Raw genomic sequence first — 22,708 nt, forward strand, 5'->3', positions numbered from 1 at the left:
ATATATATATATATATACATGTATATATACATATATATGCATGTCACTATATTTGTATTTTAATCATATTTGTTATTGCAGTGAAGACATTACATATTATAATAAACATGTGTCTTTATGCATTATAAAAGCAACACTGAAAAAATCAAATGAATTTTGACTAGTCCTGCATATTGTATCACAAAAAATTAAACTTACTTGACAGCTAAGATTTAAATAGAATGTTAAATAGTATCGATAGTGTTAATTTCTCATATCTATTTATACATCTCTATAGAATAACATTGACGAACCGTCACTTGTAATTCTTACAATTAATCCGTAAATATATAAAATATACAAAGAGAAAATTCACACCCTCTTTGTTTTTGGAGCATTCGCGAACACCATCTCTCTACGTACTTTCGATCTAATCTGTACAATGCTAGAAATTGATAAGATGGTAACTTACCATCGAGACTATACTTCTAAATTCCAACGTTAGATGGAACTGGAAAATTCTGACAAACATTGAAAAAATCCTCCGATTTATTTTTAAAAAATATTTTAAACCATAATTTATTTACATTAAAAACAAAATAAAATGATTAAAGATACGTGCCTATTCAATAAATTTCAATATTCTCTCAAACGAAGAATCCTTTGAAATTTTATTTTTTATAAAAAAATTTTAAATAAACAGTTATACCAAGTATAAGTATTTCCAATAGTATGATCAACACTAATACAAACTTATTAGTTAACACTCCTATTCTCATTCTATTCAAAATTCTCCGTGTTTTATTAAGTTCTTCATCGGTTTGAGACAATCTTCTTTTTGCTCGCAACAGACGTTCTCTTTGTCCTTCTAATTCAGATATTACTTCCGTTCCTATTTGCTCATTTTCAGTTGCGACTATATGCGATCTTGTTAAAGATTGCGTTGTACGTTCCAAAGTAGCATTACTTTCGAGTAATGTACGACGATGTTCTGCATCCCAGTCAATTTGTGAATTCATTTTAACCGATGAAATAAATAATATAATTTCTCATACAATTTTCTAATAATTTGGAATAATTTTATGACTCAGTCATCATTTCAATGAATTCAGCTTCGTCAACTACAAAGAGAAAAACAATAATGCAGAACACTTGCAACAGTGTTTAGATATCTGAGTGTTTAACTCGATAAATTGTTTCAATAGATTTTATAAAAAAGAAAGACATAACATAATGCATTTACTAGAATCATCTTGATTCCTATCAAATTCTTTGATCATAAGCTGCATCTCATCGATGGTCAGATTAGAACCAATTTTATTATTAATTCTTTGTAAATCTTCCAATCTAATTTTGTCTATGAAAGACTCTGCAGTAAAAATCTTGAACACATACTTAAGATGATCTATAGGATTTTGTTTGTTTAACTTTTCAAATACTAATAATTAGAATAAAATTAGTTAATGTATTACTATGATTCTATACTAGTTAATAAAGCTATAATATATTGAATATAATCGTACAAACCGACGAAATAAAAATCATCAAAACTAATTTTACTATCACCACGTTTATCGTACATGCGAATAGTCGATAAAACAAAAGATTTATTTATTCTTAACCCCAAAGCTTTCATAGCTGTTTTAGCTTCATAATAATTTAAATAACCATCTGAATCTGTGTCCATCGATTTAAATGCCTCTTTAATAAGACATTTTTTATTCTTCCACGAATCGACATCATCTTTACACGTAGTTTTTTTAATAATAAATTCCATTTAATATTTAATCAACTATCTAGTAATAATTAATGTTGTTTCTATTTCACTCATTTATGCAGTCTTCCGTCATAATCTATAAAATATAACCTACAAAAAAAACAACATTAATTATTACTAGACCTACCAATTCTTTTTTAATTCTCAAAACTGACAAGAGTATCACAGATTTACGTCGAAAGATAAATAAGTATGTCAAAACAGGACTCATTATTTAATTAGATCAAAATAAACAAAACAATTTTATTTACCCTTTATTCATTTCATTATATTCCTCCTTGTATTATTAATACGAATAATTTCTTATCGATAAGAAAAAAATAACACAATCGCGATTATTTATTGAATTGAAATATGACGCACCCAACACAGAAAAACTAAATCGACTGGATTGACAGCGAAAATACACAGGTCAAGTGTCGCCCTCATCTTTATTTCACTCTTTATGAACTACTACAACAAATCATGTCAGAACAATCGGTAAAACAGAATGACCATGTAATTAGTAATTATATGTACATATTATGTATAAACTTTCTATAAATAATAAAAATACGTTTATTGTAATATTCATCAATTAATATGATATTCAATTTACAAGAATGTTAATAATTAATTTTTATTTGGTTTTCTTAATAGCTAATACATTACCATCCATTTACAAAAGCTTTAATTATAAAAAATGTTTTATTCAAACATCATATTTTTTACCTCGCATTTATACATATCCTTCTTGCTTCTTTAATGATGTTTTTTATATGATTTTTTGTTGAAACCATAAAATCTTGAGGCGTTTATTTTTCTTTAGATATTTGTATTTATTTTTTTTACATATTTCTTCTATATTTGCTGTGAAACCTTATGGCTGGCAATGTATATCCATTCAAACGTTGGTCATGACCTTGATTAACATACACGTATAACTTATACATAATGATATACATAACATATATTTGTGTACATAGTATACACATTTCTTGACGTTATCGACGTAAATTCAAAACCATATTTCAATAAAATGTTATAAACATTCTTATACGAATGATATTCCAATTGAAACCATAGCAATGCATATTCATTTAATAGAAAAACGTACGAATATCGTTTTGTATTGGTTATGTGCGTTCGTATTACAAAGAATCGTGAAATTTATTTGTATGAAATAATGATAATTTACAAATTGAGTAATAGATGATTCGAAAAAATCTTAATTTCAGTCTTATCTAGTTTATATAATCATTATTCAGAAATTTTAGTCGAGTTGCGAAGACTAGATTAATACTTGTGTCATGTATATGTATGTATGTATGTATGATATGAGGTTAGTTTCGAATTTAGTCTGGATTTTTCCAGAACAATCATTTAGATAAAATCTGTTACTTCTTTTAATGAATATCTTTTAACTGGATATTAAACTCTAAATCGATCGTATCAAATTACTTTGTAAGTTTGCTGACGTATCTCGTGGTCTTATACGAAAACTAAAATTACAATTCTTCGAGAAATCTAAGTCAAGGAATACACGTTATATATATATATATATATATATATATATATCTATATATGTATGTATAAATTTCATCGTACGTATCTTTTAATGTGCGTCATAATCGAATACGGATTCTATCGAACACGTGAATTACATTCAAATAATAGATGATTAGAAAAACTTATCTTTCCAATAAATGATTAGAAAAATTAAATATTGTTTGATGTCTGTATGTGTGTACATGTTTCAGAAAATTACTCAAAAGTACTTTTGAATAGTATATATAGTTAGAAACGATGATGATCAGGCATAAAATAAGAAAAAAGAAAAGGTGTAAAGGATTTTTTCTATATTCTTTGATACGACCTTATCGTACTCATTAAATGACTCATCGGTATTTTTCTAGTTAATTTTCGAAGGTTTATTCCTATAACCGTCGCAGTTGAATCAATATCCGTGATATTATTTAAAAATTCATATCGAAAAACAATAACAAAATCTTTCGAAATCTGATGAAATGGTAGACTTTATTATCATTAAAGTTGAAATAAAATAGTTAAAGAGGTTAGTCGAATGATATACAAATTCTTAGTAATACGTGGTAAAATAAACGATGAAAATGGCGGAAAAAACGGTTGAAAAACGGTCGAAGGTGAGACGACGATCCATAAGTGTGATAGTGTGTGTAAGTTAGTTACATATACGTAACGGCTTGCGCCCGCGTAGTAGCTTCTAGCAATAACCGCTAGATTTTTCTCCAACTTTCCTTCCGCATTACTTCTGCGTCATTCTCCATTTTAGAATTTAACAAAATCCAAAAATTAAGATCTCCAAACGTACGGATTATATTTCAATAATTTAATTACAACGATATGATATTTTAAATGTCGAGTATGTTATCGTTGTTAAGAAAAAATGATATTTAAAGATTGTTAATCGATCGTCAATAATCCTTTCTATGGTTGCCTCGTTGAGTTACGTAGTAGAAGGGTCGACGAATCATATCAACTCCCTCGAATAAACGCAAACCTGATTGGTCATTGACTAGCCGAACAGGAGGAACATTCCAGAAGCATCCTTCGCCGAATGATATATACAGCGACAGGGTGCGGATTTGTCACTCACGTTGCGAATCGTCGTGCGAAGAAGTTATTCACTATCCTTCTGAGGAAACATTTTTCATATTCGGAAACAAAGAAAAGGTACGTTTTATTGTTAGTGCTCTATCGGTTCTTCTTTCTATTGTTTGCTTATTCGTTAAATTTGTGGTGCATCGTTGTGCGGTTAAATGATGATATCAAATTATCTAATGAAATAATTTAAGGTTTGGCTTCAACGACATTTTGGTTTCTTTATGCTTACAGAAACTAAGAGAAAACTAAAATGGCCAAAGCACCTGCAGTTGGTATCGATCTCGGCACAACCTACTCTTGCGTTGGAGTTTTCCAACACGGAAAGGTTGAAATCATCGCCAATGATCAAGGAAATCGTACTACGCCCAGTTATGTTGCATTTACCGATACCGAGCGTCTCATCGGAGATGCCGCTAAGAACCAAGTTGCCATGAATCCCAACAATACCATCTTTGGTAAGTTGCGTCAATCTCTGTCTGTCGCTTTTAGATAACTTGACCTATTTTAAAAATTTCGCTCATCATTATTATTAATACTGTATCTGTCTAATTTAATAGATTTCATTTAGTTTTTTTCATTTTAATTAATTTTTCTTCTTTTTTCTTACGATTAGTAATTATTTTTTATTTAAATTGTTGTTTTTTATTTGATATACTATAGCCGATATAGAACGAGTTCTTATTTTTGTATAATTTTGTTAGATGCTAAAAGACTGATCGGGCGTCGTTTCGAGGATCCCATTGTCCAGACTGACATGAAGCACTGGCCCTTCACCGTCGTAAATGAAGGCGGCAAACCCAAAATTCAAGTTCAATACAAAGGAGAGACGAAGACTTTCTTCCCAGAAGAAGTAAGTTCCATGGTTCTAGTGAAGATGAAGGAAACTGCAGAAGCATATTTAGGAAAGAACGTTACCAATGCTGTCATCACTGTTCCGGCTTACTTCAACGACTCGCAGCGTCAGGCAACCAAGGACGCTGGTACCATCTCGGGCTTGAACGTATTGCGTATCATCAACGAGCCCACCGCTGCTGCCATTGCTTATGGTTTGGACAAAAAAGCATCGGGAGAGCGTAACGTCCTTATTTTTGATCTTGGCGGTGGCACCTTCGACGTCTCCATTTTAACGATCGAAGATGGCATCTTTGAGGTCAAGTCCACGGCTGGAGACACTCATCTTGGCGGTGAAGATTTTGACAATCGTATGGTCAATCATTTCGTACAAGAGTTTAAACGCAAATACAAGAAAGATCTTACCGCGAACAAGCGCTCATTACGTCGTCTGCGCACGGCTTGCGAAAGGGCGAAGCGTACCCTTTCTTCATCGACCCAAGCAAGTATCGAGATCGATTCCTTGTATGAAGGTATTGACTTCTATACTTCCATCACGAGAGCGCGTTTTGAAGAACTCTGTGCAGATCTCTTCAGGAGCACTCTTGAACCGGTTGAAAAATCCTTGCGTGATGCCAAGATGGACAAAGCACAAATACATGACATCGTCCTCGTTGGTGGTTCCACCCGTATCCCTAAAATTCAGAAACTTTTACAAGATTTCTTTAATGGTAAGGAACTCAACAAGTCCATCAACCCCGACGAGGCTGTAGCCTATGGCGCGGCGGTGCAAGCTGCCATTCTTCATGGAGACAAATCTGAGGAAGTTCAAGATCTTTTACTCCTTGATGTTACTCCATTGTCTCTTGGTATAGAGACCGCTGGCGGTGTCATGACAGCTCTTATTAAGAGAAACACCACTATTCCAACGAAACAAACTCAAACCTTTACTACTTATGCCGACAATCAACCTGGCGTATTGATTCAGGTATACGAGGGTGAACGTGCTATGACCAAGGATAACAATCTCTTGGGTAAATTCGAACTTAGCGGAATTCCACCAGCACCACGAGGTGTACCGCAAATCGAAGTTACCTTCGATATTGATGCCAACGGTATCCTTAATGTCTCTGCTGTGGACAAATCTACTGGCAAGGAGAACAAAATCACTATTACCAACGATAAGGGACGTCTTAGCAAGGAAGATATTGAGAGAATGGTTAACGAAGCTGAAAAATACCGTAGCGAGGATGAGAAACAGAAAGAGACCATTGCCGCTAAGAACAGTCTTGAGTCTTACTGCTTCAACATCAAGAGCACTGCAGAAGATGAGAAACTTAAAGATAAAATTAGCGCCAGTGATAAACAACTTGTCTTGGACAAATGCAATGAAATTATTAAATGGCTCGACGCAAATCAGCTGGCTGATAAGGAGGAATATGAACATAAGCAGAAAGAACTGGAGTCCATCTGCAATCCCATCATCACGAAATTGTACCAAGGAGCAGGTGGCATGCCCGGTGGAATGCCAGGTGGTTTCCCTGGTGCTGGCGGTGCTGCTCCTGGTGGAGCTCCTGGTGGCGGAAGCGCTTCTGGACCTACCATTGAGGAAGTCGATTAAAGGAAACTGTTCCCACTTGCTACTGCCCATTCTCAAAAAATATGTACTTGAATAAAAGAACATAGAACAATTACAAGCAACTTCTTTTTGTTATATTTTTTTTATTTTTAATATTCTTCAGCATAAATAATTTTTTAAACATATATTTTTCAGTACCTGTTACTTTCTTCTCACTTTATTTATTTATTTATTACTTAAGTTACTTAGGTAATTAATAATAATTAAATTTGTATAATATTCTTACAGTGATAGTATCTCTACGCTGTATTGTAACGAATGTAAGTCTCATGAAGATTTGTTAAAGTTTCTATGTTCCAAGAACTGCATTAAATACAGAACATTTTCCGAAACCTATTATGAATTGCAGTTTTTATTATTATCTTCTCTTTTTTATACTATAAAAACATAAATCTAAAGATATACTTTTCAATGATAAGTTTGCATTAATAAATATTGAAGTAGAATTACTCAAAAAATAAATGTTTAATCATTTGAAATTGATGGTTCACGATTGTTTTATTATTTTATTTCTTGTTAAGGTAAGATTCGGTGATTAGTAATATATATATACATATATTTTCCATAATTAATTTTTAAAATCAAGGTTTTTATTTTCCAAGCTTATTAAGAAAATTTTACATTAAACGTAAAAGCAAATCTAATACTAAAAAGATGCAACTTTTTCAATAAAATATCCAAATTTATTTCCGAATACCAACTAAATTTCAGCTTAAATTGAAGAAAGAAAAAGCAACTTTACTAAAAATAAATAACACTCAAGCTTTTCCTTTTTTATGAGGAGCGTGACATATTGGTTGCAAATAATACAGTGGCTTTACTCTTCTTTTTCTTTTTCTTTTTATCTCTCACATTGTCAGTAGATTCTGTAACATGTAGAAAAATAAATATTTGTACGAATCAAAAATTAAATTATACATTAATCTTATTTTTTTAAATAATATCGTCGTACCAGAATCTAACAATTTTGTTTGCTCCAAAGCTTGTGCCAAGGCGTCACCAAAACTTTGATTATAAGATGGAGCATGAGCATTGTCATCTTCTTCGATATTTTCATTGGTATTTCTTAATCTTTCAAGAGGAGTTGTTTTGATACTTGGCCAGGCTTTACTAGTTTTTTTAATACGTGACCCGGTATTGCGTAACATTTCAGCAAATGATGGACCTTGTTCATTCGAGTTAGTTAGTTTTGTTGTAGTTGAGACAACTTCGTCAAATGTACTCAAAGACGGACTGCTGGCTACACTGGAGGTAGCCAATGATTCTGGTGGTGATAAAATCGTATCTCTAAATAAATAAAATAAATATTTATTTTCATTCTTCATTTCTTCTCATCATTTTACGACATGTAATTAAGAGCAATAATATAAAGACGTACTCTGTAAAAAGTTCGGGTTGCCACTGGGGAAAGTGATGCGTTGAATCGATGTTCACATTTGCGATTGGATATTTGCCCATTTGTTTGTTTTCTTCTTCAATAATTTTCTTCTCTCGTTTCCTTTCTTCACGTTCTCTACGTTGTCTTCGCTTTTGTCGAGTTTCCAATTGTTCTATAATATTAGGAATGTATACGAAAAATAAACTTAAAGTAATAATGTCGAATCATTTTAACACATTAAACGCCGGCGCTTATACATTGCTCGTCTTACGACGAAACAGATATTAACTTTTTCATTAATTTTTACAGAGTGACTCGTCGATCTAATTTTGCATAGACCATTACTTATGTTTTGTTAGAAATTATACAAATGTGAAAAGAAATAACTGCCAAGTAGAACATATCCCGCAATAACGACGTTCAATGTGTTAACAACAGAACATGATTCATTACCGTGAAAGGAGTTAAGGACATCTTCCGATACAGTAGGTGGTTTAAGCTCAATTTCAGCAACTTCAAATGGACAGGTTATAGGTAAATGACAAAGATACCTTAATCGTCGTCGTAAATCTTCCGTAAAACTGCCTACTTCCTTTTCTAACAATTTTCCTGTAATCACCGGCGGACAATGTTCGAGACTACCATAATGCATTTCCAACATTTTTATATTCATTGCGTGGAGATAAATATGTTGTCCATCTTCGGCTAAAAATTACACGTAAATGTAATTTTTTTATTATTCTTTATTTTTATAATCGATTATTATTATATTACCCTGATAGAAATAAAAGAATTTTTGCGAAGGTGAAGGTAATAACGTTTCATTCAACAAAGTGTTGTCATTACTAGTTACAATCGTTTCTTCGCATAAAAATTGATCTTCGGATAAATTATTTCTTTTGTCATTCATTTGTTGTGTTGTTAATTGATGGTTTTCTTGTTCCTCTTGATCTGTTTTATCTCCTATTGATGTAGATGAAATATTTCCCATTACTTCTTGATGTGATCCATTGTCGTTTACTTTCTACATTCAGTTACATATTCTATTAATTTTATTTTATAATGAAAATTAAAGAAAAATTAAGAAATATTAAAAAATAATACTTTTTGTACGAGTTCCTCTTCTCTCTTGGCAAGTTCACGAATTGCTTGTTCGATATAACAATTTTCAGGAGAATGCGGATCATCCATTAATTCAATTTCTAACTGTGTCCGTTCAGACTCTATGATATCCATAATCTACGTATAATTAGAAAAGTCTTTGATGACACTTTACTAAATAAATTTAATGATAGATATCTTCTATTCAATGTTTGTGGGAATTTTTTGCTAATATTATAGAACTTACATCTCTTGGGTTTGCTATTAGAAGTTTAGAATAAACTTGTTTATTGCAATCTTTAGAAACTTGGAAAAATGTTGTTGGAGCGACAATAACAGGTTCACTTGCTGGCATTGCAATTAATGAACCCTTTTCACGCCGCATTAAACGTAATGTTATTGGATCACCCAAATTAACAGCATTCTGTGTAACTTCAATAACACTAAACAAAAATTCAATTATTTATCTATAAATCAAAATATAAGTGAAATGAAATTGTACGTAAGATAAGATAAATTAAATGAACCTTTTCAAATCAGATTTATGTACAGATTCGTAACAAATAGGGCATTTGCGCCAGGACTTATCAGATAAAGATAAATAATGCAAAATGCATGGCCAACAATAAACATGACCACAACGAGTCATTTTTGCAGCTACTGGGGCGAATAAACAAATTGGGCACGATAAGCTTTCAGTATTATATATTTTCTGAAACGAAAATTTAATATAAAAAATTATTAATTTTAACTTATATCAAAAAAAAACAAAAATAAATAAATGTGCGCGTAGAGAAACTTACTATCTGTTCAATAAATTTCCAATCAACGAGGATATCAGGATCAGTTAGGTATAAAGAATAGTCTTCATTGGGAGTCACAATAAATTGGCAGCTAAAAAGAGTATATAAAAAAATAAATTTAAAAAATTTATTATATATCTATACAAATATATACGTATAAAAAGAAATTAGTTTAGAATACAATTATAGACTTTCACCTGGCTTGTAGGAATTGTTCCTTGTTATACTTATGCCGTTGTACTGGCGGTAGCCATCTGTTACTGTTATGGTTTCCTTTATTCACGCTTCCTACTCTCCATGTATCCGAACCACTTCGCATGTCACGTGGTTCATAATGAAAATTTAGCAGATGATTCAAATTCTGCTTTTTACTTCCTTGAGCCATAACTGAGCCGAACTCAGCTACTTCGCTTTCTACTACCTAATATTATTAAAAAATTAAAAATTCTTTTGTTTATTCTTTCCCTAAATATTTACCTTGGTATCCTCCTTTGAACCGCCATGATATTGTCCTTTAGGTTTTGGTCTCTTATCAAAAGTTTTTGTTTTCTGTGTATTGTACTTTTTAGTCTGATCATATTTGGACAAGGTATTAGCGCCAGTTGGTTCACGTTTGCGTGATGTTTTCGGAAATAATTTATTGTTGGCAACATCTAAAATAAATAAAGGACATGATTACGACAAAGGACCTTCAAACAGTATCAACAAACATATACATAGATTCAAAATCATGAAATGTGTTTTTAATGCTATTGCGCCATACATGTTAACAGTCACATACGAAATAGCAGATCTTTCCAATATCGTAATAGTTGGATATTATAAAATAAAATAGATTTCAATATTTAGCAATATTAATATTGAAAAGTAAGGATTGTTTATAAAGAAATAGAGAGAAAATAAAATAAAAAAAAAGTTAATGTCATTTTAACAACTAGCGACACGAAGTGGTGACGTACCTTGACTTTTCTTGGAATCACCAGCAGTCCCCTTTGAAGAGGACTGTGGATATTTGGTCTTTTTGTCCATTGGCAGTTCGGCTAAATTTGGCCTCGTTTATTGCGTTGGCAGAGATATGGTCTCCTCCGTATGGAGAAATAGGATTTTTCCGCAAGCCCTTCATCTTCTTCAATAAGCCATGTTTCGTTAATTCCAAAGTTGTAAAAGAAACCCTCGATAAGCCGATGGTCGACCGTCGATGAGTAGGTTTTTAACGATGTTTAAACGAAGAGCGAAGGAAGAAAGCGAAAATTCTCGCTTTATTTTCTTTTAGGAAGCGATCGGCCTCCCTTTCGTCGTAAACGACGATTAAATATTTCTGCGGACCACCACGGTCGCGATTTCGTCGCTATGATGGCGACGAAATTAATGATCTTTGCGCAACCGGAAGTTGAGTCTGCAATGTCATTCGATACTCTTATCTTACTTTAAATAATAACTAACACACATTTAATGTACATGTATATGATCTTAATATTTAGGCAAAAAAAAAACATACTCAATTTATCAAATTTACTAATAGATAGTGCTCTAATCCGTATTTATTATTACGAATTATTATTATTTTTTTTCAAATAGTTTGTCTAAACTAACGTGGTACTTTTCATAGTCGCTACTTCCTCTATTTGAACGGTTGATGAGAATTATCCTTAATATTATGACGTCCGGCGACACCACATTGGTGTCATGCACAAAAGTTGCAATATCGCCGGATACACAACATTGGTGTGATGCACAAAGAGTAGTTCTACGCCCGGCGACATGCAGTTAGAATACGGTCGGATGTACGCGAAGTAATCAGAAGTAGCGTTGGCAGCGCCAAGCGAAGATATTTTTTCGAAACGCCCGGACGTCAAAGTGTTAATAAAGATCTTTAAACTTGTGTTAATGATAAGACAGATACGATTGAGATTCTCCGATAATTATTGTTGTTAAATCGCAGAAATTTCTTTAAAATTTTTTTTAAATTTCAATTTTTTAAGAATAATAATTTTTCTGACCAATTAGAGAAAGTTATGAAATTTCGCGCATGCGCATTGATCGTGTAACAAGACACGAGTTCGTTCTTCGCACAATTAAACTATTATTTCTTTGTTTACAATTGATAAAGAAAAGATATTTCCGGTTTTTCTTATATGTAGAAAACATTATTTCAATTCGATTTATGAAACTTAGCGTTCTGCGTTTTTCAAATTATATTTTTGAAATGCCTATGTTTTATTATGCCGTTGCCAGAGGAAGAAAACCAGGAATTTATCTTTCTTGGTATATATAAGAAAAAACTAAATTTATTAAATTATTTATATAATATATATCTTAAATAGTGTTACTTATTTAAACTATTTTATAATTTTTTAAGGCCAGAATGTGAGCAACAAGTTATGAAATATTCTGGATCTATATTTAAAAAATTTCCCACTCAAGAAGAAGCCGAAAGTTTTATATGTCGATATTCTTCGAATGCATCGAAAAATGGGTAAGTATTTATGTATATATTTTCAATTATATTAATTTTATGATACTTTATTAGACTTTCGATGATATATATTGTATTCTATATTGCATTCTATCATATTCATTTTTGTGAAAATTTTTGAGAGATAGAATAAGATTTTCTATTGTCTTATTAGTTTATTATCTGTATTTATACCAATAAGCATTTCTTCGAGAAAAGTAATTTAACTATTAAGTTCCAATAGTTTTTAGAAAAATCATATCGATAAATTCAAAATTTGGAGACTACATATTGATTGTACATTATGTTTCAATAACATTGGCACTTTCCGACAAGAAATCTGAATTGTATGACTGTACTGCTTGGAATTTGGATCATTAAAATATAGATTATATGGTAGTTATTGATAATCTTTTTTTTCATCATCAAGGATTCCAATTGCTGTTGAATGTCAAATGGAAGACAACTGTAGATGTTCGTCAACACTGCAATCACAATTGGACCGATCAAAAGCTAAGGTAAGAAAATTAAAAACTAGTCAAGTCTCAGAAGAGATAAATCTTGACCATTATTCTATAATATAAATTCTATAAATTTTTATGCCTGTATAGCAAATAAAGTTTACATGCAACTGTTTGTTCTACAGAATTCTGTTAACATAGTTTTACCTTCTACAAGTAGCCAATCTTATACCGATGTATATACAGATGGGGCATGCTCGTTAAATGGTTTTAAAGGTGCACGTGCAGGAATTGGTGTTTGGTTTCCAGCTCCTCATCTTAAACATTTGTTGGTTTTGTTATTTATTTCATTATGATCTTTTAACAAATATTAAAATTATTGCTCGTAATTTAAAGATTTTTTATTTGATATTTACAGAAATATATCCCAACCTGCTATTGGTAAAGCAACCAATAATAGGGCAGAGATTCAAGCAGTGACTATGGCAGCTAGACAAGCCAAAAAGGCTGGTATAAAAAAATTAAGAATTTGCACTGATTCCAAATTTCTTATTAATTGTATAACCAAATGGATGCCCAAGTGGAAAAGAAACGGATGGTTAACTGCATCTAAGGGTCCAGTTATCAACAAAGAAGAACTTTTAGAAATGGAAAGAGAGCTTGAATCTTTACAGATTATATGGGTAAAGTTTATTTACAATATAATATTATTTCCATTATCAAGTAACAAATTTTATTGATGATATTTATGATATTACAGAATCATGTTAAAGGACATTCAGGAGTTTATGGCAACGAGATGGCGGATAAATATGCGAGAAAAGGACTTGAAGCTTACCATTGATTTTTCAAAAAAAAAGCTTTATTTTTTACGACATATATCCTTTAATTCTAGTATTCATAAATATATGATGAGTGTAGAAAATATTCATACACCAATCAATTGTATACAAAGCTTTATGAGATTGTTGTTTATTACCTAATGTTTTATAAACCAGGAATGTAGACATATTCTCCGAAATCTTTAGAATAGGTACGATGTAATAAATAATAATTTATTTATATAAGTTACAAAATTAAAAAAGAAAAGCAAAAAATCGACAGAAATATGAGAGCAATAAGTATTTGTACAGTTCTTATTTCGAGCTATTCACAACAGAGTTTATAAGGTAAACACATATGATTACTTTCTATAAACAATTGATATTGTCAGTATATATGTTTGGAAGCGTTATCAGCATTAATAGAGCTTAAAATTTTGTACGATTAATAATTATTGTTGAAAAATGACGATAGAAGAAAAAAAATTATTATTAATTTGCATAATCAGTGTAAAAGTTTATCAGAAATATCGCGGATTATAAACAAACTTCTATCTACTATATAAAGTATAGGTAATTGATAGGTTTAGATTAAGAAAGAAGCTGTAACATAACTTAAGAAGTAGATGTTTACAAAAAGTTAATTAGTAAACTGGACGAGTTATTATTAGTATGATAAAGCAAAATCCCAAAATAAGTGAAATAAGTTTGTGTAGATTTTTTGTTTTTTCTTGTTAATTTCGTAAATTATATAAGTAAATTATTATTTGTTACATTCTACCTATTCTAGAGATTTCGGAGAATATGTTTATATTTCTTGTTTATAAAAAATTAGTTAATAAACAACAATTCTACGAAGTTGTATTTCAAATTGGTCAGTGTATGTACTTTCTCACCTACTGTAATTAACCGTTTGACTACCACGGGCTGCTTTCGCTCTCTTCAGATTTCATGTCGAAAAATGCTAGCGCTTTTTGATTCATTGTCAATACAGACAATTGACGGTGGTCTAGCGTCATTCAGCTTTTCTCGATCGTGTTTTTTTGGAAATCCTCCGGTAGCCAAACGATTAATAAAGTTTCTACCAAAAAAAATCATAATATAGTAGATTTATATAAAAATGTACTTTCATTTAGGTTAAGTCATGTGATAGTTGTCATGTAATGAATTTTAATTAGACAGTGAATGTTTTTTCTATAAACAATATTTTAGTTTCGTACAATAAAAACTGTTTTGCAATTTAAAAATCCCGGCAATCTAAAACGAGGTATTATAAATATTATATATTTTTATCGTAATCGTAGATAGAACTTTTGAACTTTGGATTGTAAAGTTCGAACTATATTAGTAAATTGCATATCAAATTGATTTTACTTTATTAGACGATGAATTTGTATTTTTATGTTTTTAAGTGTTGAAGTCGTGATTTTATATTTAGTTCATTCGTTATAGTGATCTAATTTGTAAAATAAACGCTGCGAGAAGGTAAGCAATAATCTATTGTAAATACAGTTTCATATAAATATTTCTAATTAGACGTTTATATATATATATATGTGTATTGCAAAAATTTAGAAATATATATATATATATATATGGTTATTTGTTTTTATTGTAATTAAATTACATAAATATTTAATAAACGTGTTCATACTTAAGCATAAAATTTATCTAAGTAATATTTATCATATTTAGGATTGTTTAAAACGATATATTTCCAATGTAAAATTTCACATAGTAATGTTATTAAGCTAAAAAAATAACCTATACTTAAAGCAACGAGAGCACCATAAAGCTTGTGAAGATTAACCAATGCTTTCGCAGAAATTTTCTCTTGTTGTTTTTCGGTAAGTCGCAATGGATAAATTACATCACTTAACCATTTATTTACTAAACCAACTTCCATCATACGTCTAACCTAAAAAATAAAATATCACCCATATTATTTATATATATATATATATATATATATATTTAAAAAAACTTGAGTATTCAATGATACAAGGTAATTATTAAAATAGTCATTACCCATAAATCAACATATGGCTTTAACGGAGAATTTTTATCCATTCCAAGAGAGATTGGCATATTAATTATACAGGTTTTCATAATATGCAAATTATGTTTCATGTCTGACGTTCTATTATTTGGTGTATTATTTTCTTCTTGCTTTTTTTCCAACGTATATTTTTCTGTATGAATGAATCTCAAGAAAAATTCATTTTCGTAGTAACCGAAAGATCCATTTGCTACTTTTTCTATAGATTCCTTTTCATCTTTTATCAATTGAAATTTATTACCAATCTTTTGACTATCTGAGTCTGAGGATTGTAAAAAGAATTCTTTACTTTCTTCACTCCATCCGCCAATGGAAATGGAACTTCTAGCTAATTGATCCAATGTATCGATAGTGATTCTGTATTTTAAACATAAGAAGAATATATAAAATTAAGTGTTAAATTGTTCTTACCAATATAATTCTTGTATACGTTTTGATTTTACTTAGCCACAGGATTAGCAAGAGTCGCTGTCATACTGGCACGATAGACTACGACAACCAAGATACTGTAAATCCACCACCATCCTATAAGGACTCTCAAAGCCCAAGAATTTGGCAATCGAGGTAATGATACCAAAAGTAGCATACTGTATGTATATAACATGCTATTCTGTGCTTTAGTAAACAAATAAATACCCTTCGTCATATGTTTAATCCTTGATTTTTCTATTTCATTAAGCTTGTTAGTTTTAACTAATTGTTGTTTAGCATCCTTATAGAGAATTATGTGTTTCTGATAAGATAACGAAAAAAGATGAATAATTCCTCCTGCTAGTAAAAGAGTAAAAAGAACTGCAATCCATGTGTAGAGTCTAAATATAATGAGAAGATTATATATTTATTTTTTATTTATGAACAATTTTGTAATTTATTATTAAAAATTGTCCTTTTATTAATGATCGTACTTGAAAGGAAGAATTAAAAGTTTCCATGAATTATCTGTTAAAGATTCGGGAGTTAAGAAAGTAAGACATTCCGTGTTATAAGGAATAGATAGCTCAAAGAATTTTAAAAGATAGGAAGTATAATGGAGATCTCCAATATAAAATGTAGCTTTTCTTGCTATTGCTTCTCCTATAAGACCAGTATACGTTCCATTTTTCTCTAAAGCTCCCCACCTGTCATCGGCTATGTTGTAAGGCATGTAATACTGTGCTTTAAAGTTCATAAATTGGGCTATAACTCGAATTAACTAAAAAAGATAACAAGATAATCTATACAAATCAATATAAAAAATATATAATCTTGTAAGACACTTGTACAAACTTCAAATTCAACACCCAATCCTTTAGTGCTGTAAGTTGGACCGCCTTTATAAAAATTTTGTGATTCTTTTGTTACGGCTGGKATGTGTTCAAAAACTGAAACTCTTTAAGAATAAATAAGATAAAAAAGAAATCATTGTATGAGAAACATTGCAATAGTAAATCATTTATATTTTTAATTAATTGACAGTTTCAAACCTTAAAGTTATTCCTTTCAGATCTGAAATCCTTTGTACAAAGTGATCTTTACCATAACGAAATTTTCCATGGTGCCAAGTATCTAAATACTTCGTTATTACAAACTTTTTTTTTTTACTTGGAAAGTATACTGTTTCTAAATTAATTATAGGTCGAGCAGATGTATCACCTGAACGGTATTTGTATGGTTTATATTGATGCACAAATATAACATTAATTATTCTATTCCAAATATAATGCAAATCGGATATGAAAAGTCTATAATCGTGTAATAATAAAAAGAAGCCATGAGTGTTGATTAATTCTTCTCTGGAAAAATAAACATTTTTATTATTTTATTAAATTTCATACAAAATATTATTTTTATACGATATATATAAGTAGTACTAAAAAAAGATCTTCATCGTATCACCTTTCTGTGTATTGCAAAAATTTAGAAACTAACAAACCGTTAGCAACAAGTATAATATATCCATTGCATCCAATTATTTTACTGTGTGCAAGAACTTTATGAATGCTTCGTCTTGTTGAAGAAAACTCTTCGTTACCAAGTAATAAGATCTACATTAAAAATATTATAAATAAAATAATAAATAAATAAATAAATCTCTCAAATAAATGTTAATACTATTTGCTGATCAAATACTGTAGCAAAAGTATGTGTTTAAAAACAAGATAATATTTTATTATACTCACGTTATATTTTAAAACGTTAGAAATTTTCTTGTTGTTATTTATTAATCCATGATAAATACGATCTGTCACAAAAATGTTACAAGTACTACGATTCGTAATTTCTTCTATTAATCGATCGATCACTGGTTTCAAATAGCGCAAATTTTTTTTGCATTTGTCAATTTGCAGATTTCTACTGATCGGTAAAAAGAAAAAAGAATATAATTCTTTTTATATATAATTATATTTAACATATTTAATATCTTTATAATAATACTTAAATTACTTCTTCTGAAATGCCAATGTAAAATTAATATAAAATAAGGTAATGAATATAATTCGAAATAGTATCATGACGCGCTTATTTTTCTTTCCTTAATTTGACCTTTGTTCATCTAATTAATTTTTTATGATCTATTCGAATATAAATAATTCAACATTCAATTTATTGATTAATGCTGTATTCTACTGATGTAAATGAGACGATACATTTTTAAAAGGCAATTGTTATTTTAAACGTATATTGTTTTGTATATGTGCATACATGTGAATTACACAGAACTACACAGAAGAAGAAAAAGAAAAAAGAAAATAGAAAATTATTTGTATTATTTCATGTGTGAAAATTTTTATTTAATATACCTTTAATATACGCATTATATTTACCTTATGCATACAATTCAGATTTATGTTTATTGAGTAATATAAACCTTTTATAAATATTTATAATGGAAATGGTATATTCATATTAACGAGGCATGTTATTCTGTGTTTCTTTATGTAAATCGAATAAATTAGTTGTTAGTATCGTTAGTTCGTCGATTACATCGATTTCGTCTAGTTCAGTCAATTGTATGGAAAAATACAGATAATCAATTGTATATTTACCAATGATAGTAATGTACATTTAAGTTATATTTTGAATTAATTAATAAGCAATTATTGTGATCAACGACTTAGCTACGTTAGATTACTAGATCAAGTCAAATCACTAAGGATAAGTAAAGTAGATATTGTTAATATAATGGATGTGTGATTCGTTTGGAAAAATCAAAACTGTGTGCTGTTATTTTCAGAGAGACAGTAAAACGACGTGTCTTTTTTATTATTATTGGATAGGTGTGAGAAAGTGGTGTTTACGAAGAAGTTACTCGAAACCGTAAAAAAAAAAGTATACATACACAATAAATAATTATTTATTACATAGGGAGGGATAAAGTAAATATCAATAAAATATTTGCATACAAAATATATATATATTTGAATATTTAAATTAAAAAACATTAGGATATGTAATAAAAAAAAAAATCTCCCCGTCGGGGAATCGAACCCCGGTCTCCCGCGTGACAGGCGGGGATACTAACCACTATACTAACGAGGATTATATTAAGGAGTTATATTATTTTTGTTATTTTACAGTTTCAAAACATTTATACGAAACAATGAGACTAGCAAATTTAAAAAATTTAATAAATGATTTACCAAAAGGTCCTTTGGATAAATACAGAAAACTTGCTAGATTTGATTGGAAATTACTTAAAATAAATTTAGTCGGGGAAAATGTTATAGAATTTGAGGTAAATATAATTAAAAAACTTTACAGAACTTTACCATCGAGAATGTTAATTGAAAAATAAAAAATGATATATTTGCAGAATAAACTCTGGTCATTATTAAAGGACAATTCTGTATTTAAAAAAAGTAATATTCCCCCTCTGACATTAGATGAAAATCGTAGAATTTGTACAGCTCAAATTAACGCTCTTCTAGACAATGATATTAATGTAAGTATATATTTTTTTGTAAAAATTAAACAAATATTTAATCTTATATCTATTATGATGTGTTACATTGATATAAATCAACATTATAGCCAATTACCTTGGGAAGTTACATTAATTTACTTGTTCCATATGATCCGTCAATAGTGGTCAAATTAAGTATCATGCATGGTATGGTTCCAAGTGTTATTTTCACTTTAGGTACGAAACGCCATGAAGATCTTCTCACAAAAATCTCCAATCGGGAAGTAGGTGGAAAAGTATACAAATTTAATTTTTCTGTAAAGTAATTTTAACAAGCATTAATAATTTTTCAGTATTTAGGCTGTTTTGCTTTAACTGAAATAGCGCATGGTACAAATGTAAAAGGTATGAGGACTACTGCAACATATGACGTTAATAGAAAAACATTTTGTCTACATTCATCAGATTTTGAAGCTGCAAAATGTTGGGTTGGTGGTTTAGGTATATATACTTAAATATTATTGTTTATTGCGTATTACCATTATATAATGTATTAATATAACTAATTAATATTAAATTTTGAAAAATGATAGGACAGACTGCAACACATGCCATTATTTTTGCACAATTGATTACACCTGATGGTGTAAATCACGGTCTTCATTCTTTTGTTGTACCTTTACGAGATCCTAAAACCTATTTACCATTCCCTGGTGTAACTGTTGGAGATTTAGGCGAAAAAATTGGACTTAACGGAGTTGATAATGGTTTTGTTACGTTTAACAATTATCACATTCCACATACATACTTGTTAAATCGAACAGCCGATGTTACTGAAGATGGACAATATATATCATCTTTTAAAGATAACAATAAAAGACTTGGTATTTATATAAATACATAAATATCTTTATAATTGTATAATTTGTGTGTATACTGAAAATTACTTATTATTTAAAAAACTTTTAGGTGCATCATTTGGTGCATTGTCAGTAGGACGTTTCTTCATCACGGGATTATGTTCGAGTTTTTTAAATCTTGCACTAGTTATAGCATTACGATATTGCGCGGTAAGAAAACAATTTGGTCCATCAGAAGATGAAGAGTGGCCTGTAATAGAATATCAATCACAGGTATATTATTTAAACGAATTCAAACATTTCTAATAATTATTATAAAAATAACATATTATAAACTATTACAGTTAATCATTAATTTATGTTATACATTTCAGCAAGGTAGATTGTTCCCGCTTTTGGCATCGGCATACGCAATACAAATATTTTTCAGAAAATATAGCGAGAAAATACAAGAGTTTCAAATAAGGCTTATGAATGGGGGAAATCGCGAACAACTTAATTTAGAAGGTATGGAGTTTCACGCGTTATCTTCCGTTTTAAAACCATTGTGTTCGTGGATTTCACGAGACGCAATTCAGGATTGTAGAGAGTCATGTGGTGGTCATGGATATTTAAAAAGTATGTAAAAACAATTAGTGACGTAAAATAACTAAATGTTGCAGTAATAATATCATCGATTTGTCTACAGTGTCACGTTTAGGAGATATACGAGCTGATCATGACGCAAATTGTACTTATGAAGGTGAAAATAATATACTCATTCAACAATCGAGTAACTGGTTATTAAATCAATGGTCTTATATTTTGAATGGACAAACTATTTCATCTCCGCTTGGAACAATAGATTTCTTACAAGATAGTAAAAATATCCTGAAACAAAAATTTAATTGCAAGACAATTGAAGAAACTATGAACATTGAAAGTATGAGAATAGTTGTTTTATAAGTCGATCAAGTTATCATTTGATTCTTGTTATAACAAAATGTACTCATTTTATTTCAGATTTATTATTTTCATTCAAATGGTTGGTAAGTTATTATTTAAAAAAAACAAATGAACACGTACAAAGTCTTAAAGAAAATGGGTGTACCGATTTTATGGTGCGGAACAATTCACAATTATTTTATGCGCGAACGTTATCTCTGGTATATGGAGAAGTAAGAAACGATTTTGATTTTCATTTTATAATATACCCTAACTTTGTTCTAATTATTTTCACTATCATTTTTTTAGTACGTTTTACTTAAGACTTTCGTCGAATGCATAAAAGAATCAAATTGGAAAAAGAAAGAATATGAGGTACTTAGAAAGTTATGTTCATTATTTGGTTCAACGATGTTGGAAAAAAGATTAGTAGATTTGTATGCTGGTGGTTATGTATCAGTTGATAGTCACATGGATGATAAATTACGACAAGGAATTATAATGTTGTGCAAAGATTTATTGGTAGATGCCGTGGCTTTAGTTGATGTATTAGCACCACCTGATCATATTATTAATTCACCCCTAGGAATGGCTGATGGAAATGTATGTTTATTATCAACTATTCAATACAACTTATCTATCAAATATCTTTAAAATTTGTTATTTAATAATATAAAAATATCAACAGGTATATAAGCATATCCAAGAGAAGATTTTTGAAAATAAGGCGAATTTCGAACGTCCTAAATGGTGGAAAGAAATTATACAATCAAAATTATGATACAAAATCTCTTTGATATAATTAATTGTCGTTTATTTTTATATTAAATATTTCTTAATTACTCGTTGGACGACCCTTATATAGTTGCTAATATTATACATTGCCCGGTCAATCTAAAATGTGCTTCAGTTGGCTGTACACATTTTATAGATTGATCAAGACTCTCTGGGCATTTTATAGATTAACCGGGCAATGTATACAATATCTACAGTAATACATTGATCGTAACATATATATTCTTTTTTGATTATGGGATAGGTATAAAAATATCGGTATTAAAAATATACTATTATAGTGTTTTAAATATTGTTGTTTATATTTATTGGTTTTATGT

At 29.9% G+C, this 22,708-nt stretch overlaps 8 protein-coding genes and 1 non-coding gene across 9 annotated transcripts in view; 3 read left to right on the plus strand and 6 right to left on the minus strand.

Annotated features, from left to right (window-relative positions):
• Window positions 1–1,961, minus strand: part of LOC106784957 — a 3,595-nt gene extending 1,634 nt beyond the window's left edge. Inside the window, exons 1-2 of the mRNA XM_014745025.1 lie at window positions 1,884–1,961; window positions 199–1,100 (exon numbers count right to left, since the gene is read on the minus strand). The gene's annotated coding sequence lies outside the window, so the exon portion shown is untranslated. The remainder of the gene's footprint in view (window positions 1–198; window positions 1,101–1,883) is intronic.
• Window positions 651–998, minus strand: LOC106784886 (vesicle transport through interaction with t-SNAREs homolog 1B-like). Its single transcript, XM_014744858.1, has one exon. The coding sequence runs from the start codon at window positions 996–998 to the stop codon at window positions 651–653; it is 348 nt and encodes a 115-aa protein (XP_014600344.1).
• Window positions 1,060–1,666, minus strand: LOC106784887 (cell division control protein 31-like). The gene is made up of 3 exons (XM_014744859.1): window positions 1,507–1,666; window positions 1,223–1,348; window positions 1,060–1,100 (listed from the first exon to the last, which is right to left on the minus strand). Exons 1-3 carry the CDS (start codon window positions 1,664–1,666, stop codon window positions 1,060–1,062), a joined length of 327 nt encoding a protein of 108 aa, XP_014600345.1.
• Window positions 1,962–4,118: 2,157 nt separating the features above from the next.
• Window positions 4,119–7,184, plus strand: LOC106784907 (heat shock 70 kDa protein cognate 4). The gene is made up of 3 exons (XM_014744907.1): window positions 4,119–4,447; window positions 4,610–4,833; window positions 5,080–7,184. The coding sequence occupies exons 2-3, from the start codon at window positions 4,629–4,631 to the stop codon at window positions 6,828–6,830; spliced, it is 1,956 nt and encodes a 651-aa protein (XP_014600393.1). The 5' UTR covers window positions 4,119–4,447; window positions 4,610–4,628; the 3' UTR covers window positions 6,831–7,184.
• A 236-nt stretch (window positions 7,185–7,420) lies between these two features.
• LOC106784905 (RING finger protein 10) lies at window positions 7,421–11,511 on the minus strand. Its single transcript, XM_014744904.1, has 12 exons — window positions 11,090–11,511; window positions 10,608–10,783; window positions 10,328–10,551; window positions 10,131–10,221; window positions 9,855–10,039; window positions 9,575–9,770; window positions 9,331–9,465; window positions 9,001–9,250; window positions 8,680–8,931; window positions 8,227–8,398; window positions 7,801–8,135; window positions 7,421–7,714 (listed from the first exon to the last, which is right to left on the minus strand). Exons 1-12 carry the CDS (start codon window positions 11,157–11,159, stop codon window positions 7,623–7,625), a joined length of 2,178 nt encoding a protein of 725 aa, XP_014600390.1. The 5' UTR covers window positions 11,160–11,511; the 3' UTR covers window positions 7,421–7,622.
• A 356-nt stretch (window positions 11,512–11,867) lies between these two features.
• LOC106784909 (ribonuclease H1) lies at window positions 11,868–14,006 on the plus strand. The gene is made up of 6 exons (XM_014744909.1): window positions 11,868–12,395; window positions 12,490–12,606; window positions 13,016–13,103; window positions 13,232–13,374; window positions 13,465–13,729; window positions 13,807–14,006. The coding sequence occupies exons 1-6, from the start codon at window positions 12,160–12,162 to the stop codon at window positions 13,888–13,890; spliced, it is 933 nt and encodes a 310-aa protein (XP_014600395.1). The 5' UTR covers window positions 11,868–12,159; the 3' UTR covers window positions 13,891–14,006.
• A 1,495-nt stretch (window positions 14,007–15,501) lies between these two features.
• On the minus strand, window positions 15,502–18,721 carry LOC106784888 (glutamate receptor ionotropic, kainate 4-like). Its single transcript, XM_014744860.1, has 8 exons — window positions 18,707–18,721; window positions 17,802–17,950; window positions 17,390–17,698; window positions 17,193–17,295; window positions 16,832–17,118; window positions 16,370–16,738; window positions 15,896–16,283; window positions 15,502–15,785 (listed from the first exon to the last, which is right to left on the minus strand). The coding sequence occupies exons 1-8, from the start codon at window positions 18,719–18,721 to the stop codon at window positions 15,522–15,524; spliced, it is 1,884 nt and encodes a 627-aa protein (XP_014600346.1). The 3' UTR covers window positions 15,502–15,521.
• On the plus strand, window positions 16,403–22,671 carry LOC106784906 (peroxisomal acyl-coenzyme A oxidase 3-like). The gene is made up of 12 exons (XM_014744906.1): window positions 16,403–16,490; window positions 19,484–19,641; window positions 19,720–19,848; window positions 19,938–20,093; window positions 20,163–20,310; window positions 20,403–20,693; window positions 20,779–20,942; window positions 21,044–21,287; window positions 21,358–21,591; window positions 21,672–21,826; window positions 21,903–22,196; window positions 22,282–22,671. The coding sequence occupies exons 2-12, from the start codon at window positions 19,507–19,509 to the stop codon at window positions 22,372–22,374; spliced, it is 2,043 nt and encodes a 680-aa protein (XP_014600392.1). The 5' UTR covers window positions 16,403–16,490; window positions 19,484–19,506; the 3' UTR covers window positions 22,375–22,671.
• On the minus strand, window positions 19,374–19,445 carry Trnad-guc. The gene has a single exon. It is a non-coding gene; the product is annotated as a tRNA-Asp (tRNA).
• Window positions 22,672–22,708: the final 37 nt, after the last annotated feature.

Source organism: Polistes canadensis, unplaced genomic scaffold, assembly GCF_001313835.1.
Source record: "Polistes canadensis isolate GaletaPanama2010 unplaced genomic scaffold, ASM131383v1 scaffold_42, whole genome shotgun sequence".
NCBI classification, from domain to species: domain Eukaryota; kingdom Metazoa; phylum Arthropoda; class Insecta; order Hymenoptera; family Vespidae; genus Polistes; species Polistes canadensis.